This window comes from Schistocerca piceifrons, chromosome X (genome assembly GCF_021461385.2).
Source record: "Schistocerca piceifrons isolate TAMUIC-IGC-003096 chromosome X, iqSchPice1.1, whole genome shotgun sequence".
NCBI classification, from domain to species: domain Eukaryota; kingdom Metazoa; phylum Arthropoda; class Insecta; order Orthoptera; family Acrididae; genus Schistocerca; species Schistocerca piceifrons.
In genome coordinates this window covers 217,573,374-217,594,612 of record NC_060149.1, presented here as the reverse complement: position 1 = coordinate 217,594,612, position 21,239 = coordinate 217,573,374, and the positions used below count along the sequence as shown (strand labels likewise).

Sequence of the window (21,239 nt, the reverse complement as noted above, 5' to 3'; positions counted from 1 at the left end):
TTATTTTTTCACTGTGCAAGTTACGATTTTTCATGATAGTACTTTATGAACTATCACACTGGCCGCATTTTTGTATATTTGTCTACAATATTAGTGTGTCACAACTGGAATCAGTCAACACATACAAACAGCTGGATGTAACAAATTGTATGGATATGAAATGGAATTGTGACATTAGCTCAGTCACAGGTAAAGGAGGTGGCAGACTCAGTTAATTGGCGGGGTATTACGTAAATGCAGTCAGGCTACAAAGTAAATTGTTTACAGAACACTTGTGTCGCACACGATAGAACGTTTTGTGTGATGGATCCATACAAGACAGAAATACCTGGAGATATTAAACATCGTATGACTCCCATACAGATCGTGAAGAATGAGTAGACTAATTACAGTGTGTACAGATGTATTTAAGCTGTCATTCTTCCTTTGCTCCATACACGATTGATAACTTGTCAATAAGAAAAGTAAATGAAATATAAAATTTTATGAAAAAAGAAGGATTACAAATCAATGTTCAAAACTAAACAAAAGACAGAAATTAAAAAATAAGTAAATGTAGGAATGAAGGGCAAAGCATGAAACATGCTAACAGCTTGAAAAAGTATATAAACTCTGCAAAGAAAATACAAAAGGAGGTGGTAAGCAGCAATGACTCAAATTTCAAAAAGAGCTTTCTAACAAACTGGAAATCAGTGTTTCAGTGTACACAAGGACTGTGAACTGCTGAGAGAAAGAAAGATGGTTCATACAGTTAACTATGTATAAGAAGTGGATGTATCAAAAATGTTAAGAAAGTAGATGTTTTAGGAGTACAGGAGACCATCCATCAAAAAGCAGAAGTATTGGCTTGTTGACAGGCACACACACAAAAGAAAGGAAACTTGCTAGTTTTCAGAATGAATCCTTTCTCGTGCTGGCAGTTTAATAAATGTGAAGGAATGATCAACACTAAGCACTCCAAAACATATTTACATGAGAAAAGATATAAAATCTGGCACATCAAAAATGGGAGGATGTATTATCCCCAAAGATGAAACACCTTGTATGAAAATAAAGAAGGGAAAATTTGGTTAACAAATGTTACAGGAGAAACAAAATCTTGGGAGAAAGAATTCTTCTGATAAGTAAGCACATAACCTGAGGCAAAGAAGGTTTTCATCAAATTGTTTATATGGAAGGTATTATTGCATCAAATTCCATGGCAAATAACTGACAGTATAGACAGAAAAGATTTAGAAGCAACTTAACAGTATAATTTCAGCTCTTTTGAGAAAGCTTGATTCGAGGATGCTTGTGTTTTGGATATAGAAAGGAAAGACCTTAAAGAAACAAAACAATACAAAGTGAAAGCTATAAATCACATTAATTTCCACAAACATCCATACAAACTTGTTGAAATGAAATTGCTCCCAAATAAAATTTTAATGACTATCTGACAAATACACCAAAGTAAATGGATAATACATAGATGGTCAGGGAGGTGGCAAAAGGGGGTGGAAAATGACTGACTTCCACAAAATGTTGATTTCTGTAGAGAGGACATTATTTTATTACCGACTGCTAAATAATTTCTCATGAATGGTCACAGTAAGGTCTTCCTCTATACAGTTTGGTATGGTTATTACAGGGCTAGTAAGATCTAAGTTTTTAAGTGCAATATCTGGTTGCTGTCAACCACAGCCTTTTGTGTTTAGAGTGAGCCCCATAAATTTCAGAACATAATACAACCAAAACAAAGATAAATACTCTGGTTTACATCAGATATCATAAAGCTTTCATAAACACACTATAACATATACAATATACTACAGGCTTACAACAAAAGATACATAACTATAAAAGTGACATTAATTTCTAGCCAATAGATAAACAAGCAACAAACCTGTTTTTGAAGCAGTTTGTAACCAGTTCTCCCTTTGACAAGTTATGCAACCAATGCAGCTTCCTACCATTGTGCTGGGTGCCATAGAACATTGCAAAACGTTGTAAACTACGTTCCAGCTGGAAAAATAGATATAAATATCATAAAGGAGATAATATTTTTTCAAAGGTACTTCACATTTATTTCAAGTGTTTTCACTCAACAATTACAACACTTATTATTACAGTCTTGTTATTTAAAATGTTACAGATATCACAGAATTTTTAAACAGGGCCAGCCATAAAGTAATAGAGCTGAAAATTATTATACAATTTCTATATGTTGTGAATCAAAGGGGAGATATAATGAAACAAAACAATGCCAGTGAGGAGAGAAAAAGCTCATCCATAACACTAATAGTGAAACACAGGTAACAGTGCCGTTTTAGCAGCAGTAAGTTGTAGATAGGTAAAAGATAAAAATTTTATTTTTTGATGAATTTCCATGTTATTTTTCTCAAATTTGGTGCAATTTCTCAAAAATTTAATTGTTACTTTCTAAAGGCTTATTTTTCAAGTATGTTCTTCATTTGGGTTTTATTTCATCATTTTTCAGTGTTATGTTCAAAATAATAGTAATTCCATGTAGCTCAACAGTTTGGCCAAATCTTTCAACTGGTCGCCACTTCAGAGACTTTTCCCATCCCTAAGCTACCCCTGAAATCCTACAGGGAAAAAGGACCTACTGTTTAATCCAAACCATTTGTCATTTCTGGTGAACCTACACTTTCTTGAGATGTAAAGGCTAGGTTAAACGTAGACTGAAATATTCTGCAGTCCAACCAGGTTTTGATCCTGCAACTTTTTGGTTTCCAGGGATGCACTTTACCACTCAACCAGCAGGTGCGACATGTCCATATATCGTGTAGTAAAGTGTACAGCAATATGCCACAGATAATGTTTACTGCATATCTAGATTTCCATCACTGTGTGGCCATCTTCAGTGCAGTACATGTAAGTTAAAACATTGAAACAACTTATATACACACGTAATATTCATGTCAAAGATTGAGTTCACACTGAAGGTGGTCACACAGTGAGTAAAATCTGGACATGCAATAAATGTTATTTGTGACTGAGCACTGTCCCCTGTATTACTTAAAATAAATACAGTTGCTGGGCACATCTTTTTCCCCATGGAATCAAACCTGATGTTCATATACTTACAAATAATATTGGATTTTTTTTCCACTGCACATCACATTCACTTCAATTATTGAGAAAAAACATTTATGTTAAACTTATTAAATCTAATCAATTAAAGAACAAATAACTCTGCAACTAAACACTATTGAAAATATTTAAAAAGAAAGCAGTGTCGTAACTTCCAGGTTCTCTTCAGACACATTAGCCAACATTCATTACAGTGTGAAAACACCTGCTTGGGGTCTATATTTGAAGGTGGAAGCCAAACTACCTTCAGTACAACAGTAGACATTTGACATTGCTCATATTTTCTGTTTTCATGGAAAGTTGCTTTTCCAGTAAACTCTGAAGGGATTTGAAGAACACTAAACTGCAGAAACTTCCATTCCATGTATACATAACAGGCCATGTCAAACTTCCTGGAAGATTAAAACTGTGTGCCAGACTGAGACTCGAACTCGGGACCTTTGCCTTTGCATTTAATTAGACAGTGCGCCTTACCAGTGAGCTGCTTCAAAGTGATGAAGGTGGTTTAGTCTTTTCGTTTACATTCAGAGCTGCAGCAGTTCTATTGATTACATTATTAATGGAGAGCAGCAGGCTACTATAAGTTTTCAGTAGGTATGTAATGCACAAATCATGTATCTCAGGCAAAGGTCCCGAGTTCAAGTCTCGGTCCGGCACACAGTTTTAATCTGCCAGGAAGTTTCATATCAGTGCACACTCCGCTGCAGAGCGAAAATCTCATTCTAGGCCATGTCAACATTAAAAGAGTTCATTATAACTCTAGTGCTAAAATAAGAACCTAGGACTGTTTACACAGATTTTCACGGATCTGTGGCCATAAGGGTTGGCAGTCTAGTTTGAAGTTGCAACACAGTGTCTTTCAATGCTTCTTTCACTTCTGCCTGAAGTATTTCTTTCTTCGTGTTTTTAAGAAGTTTGCTGGTTTCACCACCAAAACTTCATTTTCCCACAGTAATGAATCCATCTTCTAGCCACTGTACGAGGTGCATTCAAGTTCTAAGGCCTCCGATTTTTTTTCTAATTAACTACTCACCCAAAATCAATGAAACTGGCATTACTTCTTGACATAATTGCCCTGCAGACGTACACATTTTTCACAACCCTGACGCCATGATTCCATGGCAGCGGCGAAGGCTTCTTTAGGAGTCTGTTTTGACCACTGGAAAATCGCTGAGGCAATAGCAGCACGGCTGGTGAATGTGCGGCCACGGAGAGTGTCTTTCATTGTTGGAAACAGCCAAAAGTCACTAGGAGCCAGGTCAGGTGACTAGGGAGCATGAGGAATCACTTCAAAGTTGTTATCATGAAGAAACTGTTGCGTAACGTTAGCTCGATGTGCGGGTGTGTTGTCTTGGTGAAACACCACACGCGCAGCCCTTCCCGGAGGTTTTTGTTGCAGTACAGGAAGGAATTTGTTCTTCAAAACATTTTCGTAGGATGCACCTCTTACCATAGTGCCCTTTGGAATGCAATGGGTAAGGATTACGCTTTCACTGTCCCAGAACATGGACACCATCATTTTTTCAGCACTGGTGGTTACCCGAAAATTTTTTGGTGGCGGTGAATCTGTGTGCTTCCATTGAGCTGACTGGCGCTTTGTTTCTGGATTGAAAAATGGCATCCACATCTCATCCATTGTCACAACCGACGAAAAGAAAGTCCCATTCATGCAGTCGTTGCGCATCAATATTGCTTGGCAACATGCCACACGGGCAGCCATGTGGTCATCCGTCAGCATTCGTGGCACCCACCTGGATGACACTTTTCGCATTTTCAGGTCGTCATGCGGGATTGTGTGCACAGACCCACACAAATGCCAACTCTGGGGGCAATCTGTTCAACAGTCATTCAGTGATCCCCCAAGACAATTCTCTCCACTTTCTCGATCATGTCGTCAGACCGGCTTGTGCGAGCCCGAGGTTGTTTTGGTTTGTTGTCACACGATGTTCTGCCTTCATTAAACTGTCTCACCCACGAACGCACTTTTGACACATGCATAACTCCATCACCACGTCTCCTTCAACTGTCGATGAATTTCAATTTGTTTCACACCACACAAATTCAGAAAACGAATGATTGCACGCTGTTCAAGTATGGAAAACGTCGCCATTTTAAGTATTTAAAACAGTTCTCATTCTCGCCGCTGGCGGTAAAATTCCATTTGCCGTATGGTGCTGCCATCTCTGGGACGTATTGACAATTAACGCAGCCTCATTTTAAAACAATGCGCATGTTTCTATCTCTTTCCAGTCTGGAGAAAAAAAATCAGAGGCCTTAGAACTTGAATGCACCTCGTAACTTGGAAGGAAGGAAGATCAGGATTTAATGTCCCATTGACAATGAGTTAATTAGAGACAGATTTGTAACTTGGAACAGAGATAACAGTTTTACCCAGTGATGGCACATTCCTTGACACTTTTGCACAACAAATTGTACTAGAAATGACATATTTTTGAGTGATCTTAATCTGCTGCATCAATTACATCGCATTTTTTTGTAGCACAAAACTGAATGCAAATACCACCAAATACAACTTTATTTCACAAACATGTAAACCAACAAAGTGCCTCCTCAGTTTGATTTTATCAACCAGTCACAGCTTGAGATGTCACACAAATATGTTTCTGTGATGTCACACAAATGAGTTTCTGGTTATACAACAGAACAGTGAGAATGCTTATTTCAGTATATACTCAATATTATTTTTATTGTTATGCAGTTTTTTGGTGACAGCATGATCTATAGTGTAGTCCAAGGCTTGACTGGCTGATAGAAGCAAAGCAAACTGAGCAGGCATGATTTACATGTTTGCAAAGTTAAAGTTCCATATTTTGTGGTTTTCATATTTATACTTGCTTGCTACAAAAAAAAAAAAATAAATGTTTAACTGATGCACCACATAAGACCTCTCTAAAACTCATTATTTTTTGGTACAATTTGTTGTACAGAAAAGTTAGGAAATGTGGCACCAGTAGGTAAAACTGTTACCAGAATGGAGTTTGTGGGAATTGGGTTTCTCCATCTGATGTCACAGCTAAGGCATCAATTCTTCATGCAGGAAATGAATAATCATTTTAAGATTACGTACATCAAGGAAAATGTTGTGCCTGTGGTACAATGTACCTAGGAGCACATGATGTTTCCTGGTCAGTGTTTCAATCTAGTAACTGATTCTCAAATCATATGAAGGGATGCACACTAGAAACTGCCATATGCAGTTTCCAGCATTTTCTACAGTTTTTGTTGTTGAGAGATATGAGGCTGTGTTTTGTGCAGAGTTTGTAAACATTGTGAGCTCTAGATATTTAAGCGCTATGTATTAAACCTATATGGAGGTTAGAGAGTCTAATGGTGAATAAAATTCTGTATTATGTAACATGTGGATGGTTCATCAGTCATGCACCTTCTTGTACTTTTAAACAGGTTGCCTTACCATGAAGCATGTAATATTTGGAAGTGAACTGAGTTTCTCTAATGTCTTAACAATTTTTCATGTCTTGAAAATGGAAATTTGTGTTAGTTGCCAATAACTTCTATTTAAAAATGTTTTTAACTTCTAACTGTGTTTTGATAATTAGTCTTCTTAATTTGATTTCACTTACTAATTTCTGGTGTGTTGTACAGTAATAATGTAGCACAGAACTATAAAATACGGTATTGACATGATTTTTTTGATTGCAAAACTTTAAATCTGAATAGAATATTTATTCCTAGGTACTCATGACCATGTTGTACCTCACAACAATTTTTCACATTTGCAAAAACCTTGCATTTATGGAGTAATTTTTGCAATTTCAGAAAAGATGCAGCACACATAAAGTGAATGCTATCATTTCAAAATGGAATAAGGAAATATATCAAACTCCTTTTACAGGGCTGGCTAAAGGCTAAAGTCTGAAAAGGGTTTCAAAGTACAACACTCCCCCCTACCTCAGCCTTGAAAAAAAGTTAAAATCCAATTTCACCACTAGATAATTATCATTTACCATATTGGTAACATGCTGCCTTCAGATTTATAACTTTTTACATGGAAATGAAGAAAATTTCAAGTTTTACTACATTTCACGAAAACAGCATATTTTGCATAACATTGTCAAAAACCTCCAGGTTAGCATTATTTGTCATGTTATCATTAATACACAATTTAATGGAGCTAACAAGGCATGGCATACCCAAAATAACTATAAAATATGGGAACAAAAACAAAAGTACCAATATGAATAAAAATGTAATGGTGGGAAATAAAATTTGATAAAATAAATACAGAAATTTTGTAAATAAAGAGAAGGAGTGGTGAAGGGTGACTAAAAGCCAATGAAGACAAAAAGAAGCAGAAAAAAACTGAAGAAATCACGAGTACAGTCTTGCCCAATAATGTAAGAGCAGCAAATTTTGTAAACTTTAAAAGAAATTGTACAGGAAAAGGAAAGAAAGTAGCACCTAATTTTCTGCTAATATGATTCAGAGCACTTTGAGCAATACAATATTATGAATTTCTGGTGAACTTAGTTTACAGAGCTTCTACATTAATGCTGAATGTATTTATGTACACATTTTTTTGGCACATAGATGTGTAGCAAAGCCATAATTTACATCCAGGTGTGCTTCAGTCTTGCATTATATGTCCCGAGCAACAAGTAAAAGAAAATACCAAAATATTTCAGTATTTTTAATTTCACTATTATAGCTAGTAAAAACACATCAAACAAAATCAAAAACATTTAATAGTTCTCTCGTTTTCAACTAACTTTTTGACTGTAGTTTTATCTGTACAAGTGATAAATATGATGCAGAAAATGAAGATAAATACTAACTGTATTTTTTACTAGCTGTTAAACCAAGATATGTACAACAAGCCATGAGTTAATGTTTGAAGCCTGACAAGCTTTTGTGTTAATGGGTTTGAAACTGGTCAAAACATATTACTATCTTACAAACACAATGAAACAAAATGGTCCCATATAATATCAAACACAACACTAATAGCTGATAGGAATTAAATATTTTCTTATTTCCTTTCTATCACTTTTGCCTCCTTTTCAAACTGGATTTCCACCCTGATCATCAGTCTGCATGCTTTGAAAATGAGTAGGCTCAAGTCCACTGTCCAGTTTCCATGGAGATATGTAACAGCATCACACAGTCTATTGTCTTTTTTGGTATTTCTTCTCTATCTGCAACCATGGTTTTTCATTCGGCATGAAACGAATTGCACTGGACATAAAAGTTGACCCAGGGATTTCTGAACAAAACACCTTGTAGAGTTACAGGTTACTAAGGAGGAAGGACTAACTGTACTATCTGCTGCACACACTCCTGGGATTACATCTGCAGCTGTCTCTAAAGCCTTATTCAGATTTCCACCAGTACAATACTAGAAATAAAGAAAGATTTTACATTGGCAGTCACAGAACAGCACTGTACGAAAAGGGGTCTCAGTACACAGGTATAAAATTAGCTAATGCACTGCCTAGTGCAGTCATGGCTCTTCCTACAGTTAAACTGAAACATCAGCTTAAGAATTTTTTAGTAAAACATCCTTTCTACACATTAGAAGAGTACCATACTCATATGAAGAACAACAAATGCTTTGTGAAATTATGTGAATAGAAATCAGTAAACATCTTATTGTAATTTTGTTGTAAATTAATGACGTATTCAGAAGAATGTGTCTTGTGTATAGTACAAATAACTTTAATCATTACTGTTTCTTTGTACATGTGCAGTGTACCATTTGATGTTGAATAAAGCTATTATTATTATTATTATTATTATTATTATTATTATTATTATTATATGAGTGTTCATGTCAGTAATGTTTCGATTTGGAGTTCTGTCAACCTAAGTCAAACAGTAAGCTATGCACAACAAAAAGAAATACTGCAGAACAAGATGAAGCATGTGTGCACATGACATATGGGAGAATGTGTGTGTGAGTGTGCAAGGAAGGAGCAGGGGGGGATGTATGTACCTGTCTGTCTAATTCAATTGGATTAATTAATCATTATGATCAAAAGCACATAAACCTATAATTGCTATACTCATGGAAAATATTGCAGTTATTACAGGAATCAACAAGTTGAAGTCTTTCACAATATGACTTACGTATTAAGAGAAATGACCATATAATCAATCATTTTTCTCTAACTGCTTGTGTGTGTGTGTGTGTGTGTGTGTGTGTGTGTGTGTGTGTGTGTGTGTGTGTGTGTGTTCAGATCTTTGTTGAATATCAAATTATTTGCAATATTTTCTGTGTTATCATTCGAAATTTCCATCTATGAAGCAACGTGGGGTGGCTCTTGACACCTTCGAGAAAACAAGACGACCCAACAGTTTCGCTATGTCACCATGATGTGATGCTAAATGGTCTACAGCTAGAGGCTATATTGGCAATATGATGACAGTGTTTTACTGTTAGTGGATTGCTGCTGAGCTGTGAGTTGCTGAATGTGTTGTTATTTCTAGACGTCTCTTTCACTATGGCACAGTATTTGCTTTCCATCACACTATGGTGAATAAATGTTGTGCACCAGGCTGTACTGGCAATTAACATACCAGGAAAAAGATATCTGTGTTCATATTTCAAAAGGACACCACACTGAGGAAGAAATGGACTCAAGAAATTCAACAGGAGAACTTCACTCCATCAGAACATTCTGTGGTAAGCACTATCAAGTTACATTTATAACGAAGTATGCAACAATAAATTATAACCACAAAGACTCCATCATCAGCAACAGTTTCACTGAAAGTGTTGTGCAAACAACAGTCAAATTTCAGATTTACATTGTTTCACTGTGTATTAACTGTACAGTGCATAAGTTACATAAAATTATATGTGATAGCATGAACAGCTAATTTAATTTTAACTCCCTAAGCAATTACAAAAGTAAATGTGGCATTTCAAAAATTCTGATCCTAAAGTTCTTTTAATTTGATGAGTAGCATTTTCTGCAGAATGAATAACAAAATGTTTTTAAGGAAGAGAAAAGTACTGATCTCTCTTTACTAAAAAAGATGTGTGGCATACTTTTAATAATGTGAAATATTTATAGTAAGATGATGTGTAAGCACTGGTACAAAAAATTTATTTGAAAATTTGTTAGGGATAACTTTCTTTTCATTTCCTTTTGAAGTTTGTCAAGAACACTTTATCCTGAGAGATCTGATTCTCCAAACCACTGCAGTTGACTGAAAAGCAGGGAAAACATAAACACTTCCTTTGGAAAATCCCAGATTGAAAGAAAGTGCAGCACCATGCTTATTACCAAATGCCAGATATTTGAGCTCAAGACAAGATGTTCCATGGGAACCCCCAAGTCAAAGAAGACAAGAGGCTGAAAGCAGGTGCTTTGGCAACAGCTATATCCGAAAGCACAGAAACAACTTCTGCACAAAAGGAAAACAGCAGTTTTCAAACTAATGATGAATTTGTGAGATAAAGTGAAAATGTTACAAAGAATGAACTGTGGAGTAAATTTGTGAAAAAAGTATGTACTGTTCTGTATTTTAATTTTGAGAAAACTCCATATGTTATTGTGTATATAAAAGTTTGCAGAAACCTCACTGTTGAATTGCATCTGACAGCTATAGATATTGTTGCCAGCACAGACAGTTAACAATGTAAACACAGTTGAAAACATTTTGGAGTTATTTATAGAATTAATTAATGGCAGAGAGAGTGATTTACACATGCCAGTTATTCATGCCTTTCTTGGACCTTTACAAGTTAAAGAAGGTAAGAAGAAGGTTGTTCCATTCCTGAAGTCACAAACTGAATTATCTCTTCAATCCAAAGATCATCATAAATTTGGTGCAGGGCTTTTGATTCTTTGTTCTCCACATGTTTGTAAGTTTTTATGAACATCTGGTTTTGTCATTCTATCTCATCCAAATTCATTAAGGAAGCTTAGCTGCAATACAAATGTGAACCCAAGTAATCCTAATTTCTTAAGTCATTTGAAGGATGAAGTTTCATGTTTGGAACCACATGAACTGTTTGTGATCTTTATGCTACATAATATTCACATCAAACCATATGTAGATTTCAAGGTAGGAAATATTACTGCTGGCAATAGCAATCAGTGCACAAGTATTCATGATACAGCATATTCATTCTCCTTTCAAAAAAGTTGTGTCTTATTGCCTGTGAAGAAACTGAATGCAGAAAGCTTGTGTAATGTGGTAAGGACATTAGTGGTAGATGTAGAAGCTGTTGGCTTTCAGATTGTTTCACTCATTGCAGATAATAATGCCATCAATAAAAAATGTGTTATACATTTTGCAAATGCATCACAAGCTAGTTTTGTGTATCTATTTCCTACAGATAGTAAAAGACCTCTTTTTTTTCCACATGACACTGTTCACATTTTTAAGTCTATATGAAACAACTGGATGAATCTGAAGAACCATAAGCAAACTTTTTGTTATCCTGATACAGTCAGATATGAATCTTCAGCTATAGTTAGGGAAGTACATTACAGAAAGTCAAAAGCTGTAAAAAACATAGTTATGGTATGTCAGCGTAAGCTCTGTGACCTTCAGCTTTAGAAAGGAATAATATTAAACAGGTTACTAAAGTGTTCAGTGACTATATTGAAAGTGTTCAGTGACTATATTGAAAGTTGCTTGGTTGAGTTGGGGCCAGTTCATTACGTAGAGAACTGGGAGGACGATAAAGCCAAATTTATAAATTTGGATTAGGACCTCATGGTCCACTGTTAATGTTAAAACACCTCTGAAGAGAATTCACCATAAAGGAAAAATGCAAACGCCTCTGACCAATAAAGCAGGAGACATGCATAGCAGTTTCCTGAATAAATTCATTACTTGGTTACACAAATGGAGACGTTTAAGCTCAGAGAATGGGGAACTGTCCCTAGAAACACACACAGCACTTCAGCTTACTATATATGGATTAATGCAGGTAACTGAATACTGTAGCAAGTAACTAAATACATCATATATCTTACCAGGCAAGTTCGAGACTGCTTCTATGGAACCAACATTATGGCTATACACATGATTATCAGGATGTTAGTATCATATCTCACTCAGCCAGTTGTTGGAAATTGGAACGAAGTTAAGACTCATGTGTTATCTTAGAACTAAATGTGCGCCCACAAAAGAAGTTGAGAATTGTAGAGATGCATGGTTGTGATGATAGTACTGAAAGAAGTGTGTGTGATATTAGTGATTAATTTCTTAATTTCTGTATCTGTAATGATGATTTCAAACATGTTGAATATGATCTCCCAGTTTTAACATACATCGCTGTTTTATGCTGCTGCTCATTACTAAGGAAACTTCAGTGTACAGACTGAACAGATTTTTGACACTTAATAGGTCTATGACAACTGATAAGCAGTTTAATTTAATTATGCAATTGGACAGAGGCAATTTGAAATCCCAGCATGAATTTCCTGTGACAGTAGTTATGTACAGTTATTTGACTCTGCAAAATTTGTTGGTAACACTTCCTTCATGAAGTTGCTTATCATAGAGCAGCCCCACCTGAACTCAAAAGAAATAGTTATGGCTCGTGATGTGGTGTGTGAAATCTGTTGTCCTCAACACACTGTCCCATAAATGTGTAAGAAAATTATATGGACCACTGTAAATATTGAAAAGAATAATTATTGCAAAAGAATAATAATAATAATAATAATAATAATAATAATAATAATAATAATAATACATCTGTGCCATCTCTTCAAAGCCCTAAGAAGAAGAAACTTCAAACAATGTGCCACAATTTGAAATAATTTTATTTTTTATTTTTGTCTCTTTGATCTGTATTGCTTAATACTGCCTTCCATAAATCCCCAATGCAAAATGTTTTTACTCTTTGATGCAGTGCATGATGTTTCTACTGTAAAATCAAACTTAAGTGCTGCAAATTGTTTTCAAGATGTTAAGAAACAAAACTCAGAATTTTTAGTGCACAGTTTGACAATGTTATCTTCTGTTGCTTAATATGCATTACTGGTTGCCTGTCACTAGCCTCTCGATGAATCCATAATAAAATACTTTTACTCTTTAAATGAATGCTGCAGTGCATACCGTGCTAAGTGATAAACGCAAAATCAAACATGTTGCGCAGACTCCTGAAAATGTCAAGAAACAAAAAGTTCAAATTTTCAGGCACAGTCTGACATAAAATTCCCTTTGAACACTTAATAAACATTGCTTCCTACATACCACATACTTGCACTTCCAGATATGACAACTAAGTTCAAAGGGAAGGTGAGTCATTAAGCATAATTTTTCACTGCTAAACGAAGACAAAAAATGCAGTGATTAGGTACTCCAGTCATGGTTTCTTTGCAATAATTCACAACAGAGTAACAAGTGGCAGCAGGTCTCACAATGTAGCAGTTTTATGTGGGCAGCTAAGAGTGACATCACAAAGCTGTTGGCAGCCCTTGTGTACTCGGAGGTGTTGGGTGACTCGTGCCCCAGTGATGTAGACAGCTCTACTGTAGGTGAAACTACAACCGAGGAGTGTCTTTAGTGAGGCCAGATTAGGCCATGGTTCCTGATGATGGGCAGCAGCCTTTACAGTAGTTGGTAGGAGCAATAGTCTGCATGATTGACTGATCTGGCCTTGTAACATTAGCCAATATGGCCTCACTATATTGTTACTGCACACAACTGAAATCAGGGGGAAACTATAGCCATTATATTTTTGCATTGAGATCATGCAGCTTTGCTGTATGGCTTAATGATGATGGCTATATCTTAATTGTATTCAGCAGCAAACTCTCACATGAACACATGCACTCAGAACAATGCACAGTTCGCCTGGTCAAGTCATTCAACAGAGACTCGTTCTGTACTGATGGTCAACTGCACCAAAGCATCAATATAATTATTTCAAGAAATTGGAACCAAATTTTTCTCATCACAACCATTACTCCTGTGTCCACAAAACTGCTAAGAGCACATTTTTAGTACACAGATTGACAATGATGGTTTATAAGGCCACTGATGATATAGAAGTTACTACAAGTAGTAACTTCAGGGCGCAAGTGATTCAGCAAGGCCTGTCAGTGTTTTGCAGGTGTGTTCTGAGTTTTACACTTACGCAGAAAATACACTTCAACATGGTAATGGTTGGGTCACTGCTGCAATTGTGCAGTATCCTAGTAATCCAGTGAAGGCCTTCACAGGTCTGAAGTGTATTAATATCAGAGATGTGATTGCTTATCGCACATTTCAATTGCCACCTGCTATCACTGAAAACACAGAGAAGACAGTGAATGCGACATCTGCAACCTGTGCAACCCAATCAAACAACTTTCCAGTGTCCAGTGAGACTGTACTAAGTACATCATCTTCAGAGGGAGAAATTGTAAATGTTCATTAACTTTATATTCACAATTGCATTTCAAGTTACGTTCAAAAGCAGACACTTTAAGAGACCAGCACTTCACTGACTTTCATTCAATGACTACTAGAAAAGCCATCTGCTACTAACACTGCTATTGTAGAAAACTCTTAACCATTGGGGCACTTTGTAGTTAGTTTTAGCATGAGCACTTTAATATAGTTGTACACCTGTGAGTCTAAACTCTCCATGTTTGGAATTGAATTTAAGTGATGTGGTTTCTAAGGTGAAAGCAAGTAAATGGGGGACCATTGCAACAGTGACATTCAATTGTGAGAGGTTAACTTCACAGTGGTCAAAACATCCTAGAGAACTTGGCATGCCCGCATTTTGCATGTGGATGGGAATGTGGAGATAACCAGGTGCCTATGGAGAAGGGAAAGTAAGTGGGTCCATAAAACAATGAGGCAAGTGATGGGACTGCCCATGGGATGCCAGCCAGGATGAAAATGCACTATTAGTGTATATGGAGCATGAAAAAGAATTAACTCAGATGAACACAAACTGATTACTTGGTAGATTCAGTTCATAGCATTTGCCAGTTAGTTTGCAACACATTTCGCTGAAAATTATGTGATCTAATTGGACACAATGTTGGTCCCTTGGCTGAACTTGGTTCAAATTAAGTCCAACTTGCAAAGAATAATTGGCATACAGCCAGGGGGTACATCACAGGACGTAATCTAATTACTGCAAACACATGGTTTAAGAATAATAAAAAAATACTGTATTTTAGAAGAGACTTGGGGACACTGAATGGTTTCATATTGATTATATAATTGCAAGAAAGTGACTTTAAACAGAAGGACATTTCAGGGGTAGATGCAGTTTTTGACCCTAACTCATTTGTTATGGATTTCACATTAAAACTGAAGAAACTGCAAAAACGGGTAGAAATTTTAGAAGATGGAATAAGGATAAATTGGAGAAACCAGGGGTTGATGATAGTTTCAGAGGGAGTATTACGCAGTGATGGACTGCAGCAGGGGAAAGAAATTCAATAGAAGATCAATGGATAGCTTTGTCAGATGAAATAGTGAAATCTACAGAGGATAACATATGTCTAAAAATGAGATTGACAAAAATGCATAATGGCTAAGTAGTAATGGGTAGAAGAAACATGTACAACTATGGGGAAAATAGATGCCACCTGTACAAAAATTAAAAAGATCTTTGGAAGTAGGTGCAGATGAAATGGAAGACATGATACTGGAAGACGAATTTGACAGAGCACTTAAAGATCTAAGTATAAACAAGTCTTCTGGAGTAGATGACATTCCTATACAATTTTTGAAATCCTTGGGAAAGCCAGCCATGACAAAATTATTCCACTTTGTATGCAAGATATACAAGCCATATGAAATTGTGAATACTACTGAACTATCATTTTAATAAGACATGGTTGCAAAATATTGACATGAACTATTTAAAAAAGAATGGGAAAACTGGTAGAAGCTGACCCTGAGCGAGATCAGGTTGAGTTTGCCCTGTGGCTTACATTAGAAGAAAGGTAAATCTACATTTACAGCATTTGTAGATTTAGAAAAAATTTTGACACTGTTGACTAGATAAAATCTTTAAAATTTTGAAGGTAGCAAGGATAAAATACAGGGAGTGAAAGGGCATTTACAACTTGTACTGCATTATAAGAGTTGAGGGACATGAAAGGGAAGCAGTGGTTGAGAAAGCTGTTAGACAGGGCTTTAGCCCATCTCCAATGTTATTCTATCTAGACAATGAGCAAGCAGTGATGAATTATGAAAAGGTATTAAAATACAGGGAGAATAAATAAAAATCAAGGTTTGCTCAGGACGCTGTAATTCTATCAGAGATGGCAAAGTACATGGCAGAACAGTTGCACAGAATGTATAATGTCTTTAAAAGAGATTATAAGATATGTCAATGTAAGGAAATCAACAATGGAATATAATGGAATTAAATCACAGTTATGGCAAGGGAATTAGATTAGGAACTGGGACATTGAAAGTTGTAAATGAGTTTTGCTGTTTGGGATGTAAAATAACTGATGATAGTTGAAGTAGAGAGAATATATAAAACACAGACTAGCAATAGCAAGAAAAGCTTCTCTGGAAAGAGGAATTAACTGACACAAAATATAAATTTAAGTGTTAGGAAGTCTTTTCTGAAGACATTTGTTTTGAGTGTGGCCTTATACTAAAGAGCAAAATGTGGAAGATAAGCAGTGCACACAAGAAGACAATAGCTTTTGAAATGTGGTGCTGCAAAAAAATGCTGTATGTCAGACCGGTAGACTGAATAACTAATGAGGAGGTTGTACTGAATTGAACTGAGGTAAAACGAAATTTACAGCCCAATTTGCCTAAAAGAAAGGATTGGTTAATACAACACACCCTGAGGCAATCAGGTATAGTCAACTTGATAATGGAGGCAAGTGTGGAGGTTAAAAATTGTAGAGGGAGATAAAGGAACAAGTGTAGTAAGCAGGTTCAAATGGATGTGGGTTGCAGCAGTTATTCAGAAATGAAGAGGCTTGTACAGGATAGACAAGCATAGAGAACTGCATCAAACCAGTATTTGGACTAAAAACAACAACCGCCGCCACCATCACTGCCGCCACCAGCACCACCACCACCACCACCAAAAACAACAACAACATTTGTTATTCTTTAACACATTTCTAATGTACATCATAAAAATTTAAAAAGCACAGCAATATTTTCCAATTGTTTTAACACATTTACTCTATGACTGGACAGACCCTCAACTGTGTTTCACAATGGTCACAATCATGCTATGCTAAGATAACTGACCTCATATCACTTCTTCTTCTTCTTCAACTTCTTCTTCTTGTGTCTTTGTCGTACATCAGCACAGGGTCGGCATGGTTAGCAACAGATTTGGCATGGCTAGTTTAAGGGGCAGTCAAATGCCCTTCCTGTCATCTGTTACCACCCAGAGATGGAATATGTGTACCCCAGCTGTTTGCGTGTAGTGTGATTCATGTGAAAGTGAGTGAAAGTTTTCTAAATGTTTGCGAATCATGTAACTGTGGTAGAACTTGGGTACCAGCCTGGTATTCACTCAGTTGGATGTGGGAATTCGCTTAGAAACCACATACAGGCTCAACAGAAGACCGACCCTCATCATTAAGCCACTGGGCAGATTCAGTCACCAAGGATGACACACCTCACCATCCAGAAAGCAGTGCTTTAACACGCATGGCTATCTGGGTGGTCAAATGAGCTCATATCATTGCTATCAATTTATGCAATGTATATCACAGGTATCACTTTGACACACACACACACACACACACACACATACATACACATACAAGCACAAGGCCTATACAAAAGCAAGTATGCTATTTAAGAGTAATACTTACTTCAGAGGGCACTGTAAAGTCACATGGCTGCTGAAATGGCCAAGAACCAGATGAAAGTACTTGGATATTGAAATCTATGTCCAATGGTTCGTGTGAATTAATCAGATGTGTTTTGAACATCTCGTTTAAGTCTTTGGAAACACCTATGTCCTGGCGAACAAGAACAACTGCTTTATAAAGTGCAAAAATGTGCAAGGTGTTAAGAAAATTACATTTTATGCCAAAACTGTGTTTACATTTTTGCAATGATACTAAAATGTATTAAAAACAGTAACTATAAAAAGAAAGATTATTAACAGACCTGTATACACAACAAAGATGCTTGTAAATTTGCACTTAATTTCATTATAGCCTTAGATAAAACAAAAACTGTACGTAAATATAGTGCTTGAAAATAGTTCTAAAAAGAATAAAATCTACTGGTGACTCCCACAGATGTTACATAAAGAATTACATAAAGCCAACAGTGTTTGTGTGTGTGTGTGTGTGTGTGTGTGTGTGTGTGTGTGTGTGTGTGTGTTTGTGTGTGTGTGTGTGTGAATTTTTTCTTCATGCTGTGCATGCACATCACACAACCTATGCCAGGAGAATTCTTAACAAACTAATATGCTTCCAACGTGATTAATCTCTGAAAATGTAACTCATTACTGCAGACACTAATAACTAATCATTGACAACTTTTGTACCACAAGACCTCAAATAACATACCAAAACAAATGATAAATGGGACAAGAAGGAGAAGAATCTTTCATCTTCAATTTCCATCGCCAATGCTCCATCCAAAATTACAAAATGGTTCAGATTCTCACTCCACTCACTCCATTCACTTGCCCCCAGCCAACAGACCTACAAAACTAAATAGTCTGATTTACTGCAGAAGTGAAGTTAGTCTGGTAGGCGAGAAATACTCTTTTGACTGCTATCATTGAAACATTACCACAAGAATTATCTGAAAATAATCACCTTATTCAATGCTGATGTATTTTCCTCAGCTGTTTCAAAGAATTGCCATCAGTAATTACAAAAATACCAATTTCGTAGACAACAGAAATAATCACTACAAGGCAGCTGATGTAAAATCATGTGCAGCCTGCAGAGAGAAGTATTGTATGACTTGATGGTGTACAGAACCAAGTCTAGCTCTTTGAATTCATTTTGCAGTTAAACCAATATGTGATTGCACAAAAAATTCAGAAAACTCCTAGATAATTTTATACTTTGATGCCATGAAGATCTTTCTGATGAACTGAGAGTAGGTACTAAGGGAAATAAGTTTTCCCACCACCTGCTGACTAACTGTACTAGATTAATCTTTTTTTTGTTTTTTACAATGAGCACAGCCAAAATGTTGCTTGTTCCACGATATGTTACTCACTGTATGTGACAAATTACAACAGAAATTTTCTATTAGACATACAAGTTTTCAGACCTGCTTTTGACACCACATTTCAGAACAATTGCCATCACACAGAGCCCCAAATTGTCCTCAGATGTGTGTGTAGATCGAAATTCCAAACACATAACGCAAGAGTGTCAAGAGTATGACACTTTGAACTTACTGCAGTTATCAGCCAATACTTCTTGAGCTGACAATGATCTCCAATGAAACTACAATCAAATAATGATAGAGAAAATATATTCATTAGATTTTCTATAACAATACTCTGCAGTGAGGCCCATCCATGCTGCTGTTTTCCACACATAATCAAAAGAGGCTTTGTATCTCTATCTGAATCATCGCAAAACCCTGGTCAGGCCCTATGACACCTCACCACTCAAGTTTCTTACCCAAGGTTTCATATCCTTAAAACCATAACAACTCCAAAGCTATACACTTGAATATCATTGCTACAAGATTACCTAATTAATTTAAGGAAATGTACAAGCACTCATGTCATGTATGATCTTAAGTACAACCGTTGTCCAGCTGTGTATTTATGCAATTATGACAACTGCTAAGCTGTCAGTATGGAAACTTTGACATAAATCAGCTGGGCCTTAAATGATCATGTGCAATACCTTGTAATGGAGCATATGCTGTAACAATAGCAATTACTTCTGCAATTATTTCACCATGTGGGCAATCTTGATACTGCTAGAGAACTAGTACTCTCATAATATAGCAAATGAGAATTTGCTCCACATTGCATGCTTGGTTCCTAATGCCCACTGGCCTCAATTTCATGCTCAAAACTCCTATCAAAGAAATTACACTCTCCTTGCTACTCTTCATATCTGCCATTGTCTAACTCCATTTTCCCAATTCTCACTTAATTTAATTGTTTCCCTGACTTCTTCACATTTTTTAAAGCTCCTCAGCCCCAACCTTCACCCTCCCACTTCAGTTTTGCAACTTTTATCACCAACAAGTGATGCTTCTCCACCATCTGACCATGCGCTTTTCCTCTGTTGGTGTTCATTTTTATCTCCACTATGTCTTTATCCTCAGTCTATTCTACCTTATGTCCAACTTGTTAACCACTCTTTATGCCACCTATTGCTTATCAGATTCACATATTTTCACTATAATTAATATTTCACCTCTTAATCCCATTCTGCTGTGTGCTCACACACATAGTGTTCTGCATGATTTTCCTACTCAAAATAAATAATCTTTTAAATAAATAAATAATCTTTTCTCCAATCAAGTCTTCTGTTCTGCCAAATTAAAAAATCTCTAGTAGTGGACATTAACATTGTGTCATCTTTCAGTTGTGCTTTGATCTGTAGCAGCTTAGAAAGTACATCTGTATCCTATATTTATTTCATCATGTTTCAGATGAAAGATAGCGTTGAATGTCCTGCCAATGACAAGGTAATTTAGAGATCAAGGACAAGGTCCTGCACATATGGATGAAGAACTTCACCACAGCCTTTACGTAACTTGGTGAAACCCCAAAGAACGTAGTTCCAGATAGTTGAACAGGGATTTGAACCACACCTCTCCAAAATGTGAGTTTAGTGTCTTATCCATTCAGCCATCTTTCTCGGTCATCTTACATTTTCTCAATTATGTAAAACATTACTGAACATGGTTGCTGAAATAGACCACAACTAAAGTTGGGGGAACAAATTTTATAATTTCTAGATTTGTTTCCCTGACCAATTCACAGTGTTTATAACTATACGAGGTGCATTCAAGTTCTAAGGCCTCCGATTTTTTTTCTAATTAACTTCTCACCCGAAATCGATGAAACTGGCGTTACTTTTTGACATAATCGCCCTGCAGACGTACACATTTTTCACAACGCTGACACCATGATTCCATGGCAGCGGCGAAGGCTTCTTTAGGAGTCTGTTTTGACCACTGGAAAATCGCTGAGGCAATAGCAGCACGGCTGGTGAATGTGCAGCCACAGAGAGTGTCTTTCATTGTTGGAAAAAGCCAAA

The 21,239-nt window shown here is 36.3% G+C and overlaps 1 protein-coding gene across 2 annotated transcripts in view; it reads right to left on the bottom strand.

Moving 5' to 3' along the window:
* LOC124723105 (cullin-1-like) overlaps positions 1-21,239 on the bottom strand; it is a 207,480-nt gene that overhangs the window by 14,168 nt on the left and 172,073 nt on the right. For both annotated transcript variants that reach the window (XM_047248285.1, XM_047248284.1), the window contains 2 exons: positions 17,850-17,999; positions 1,883-2,001 (listed from right to left, as the gene is read on the bottom strand). In XM_047248285.1, coding sequence (XP_047104241.1) covers positions 1,883-2,001; positions 17,850-17,999 — 269 coding nt within the window. The remainder of the gene's footprint in view (positions 1-1,882; positions 2,002-17,849; positions 18,000-21,239) is intronic.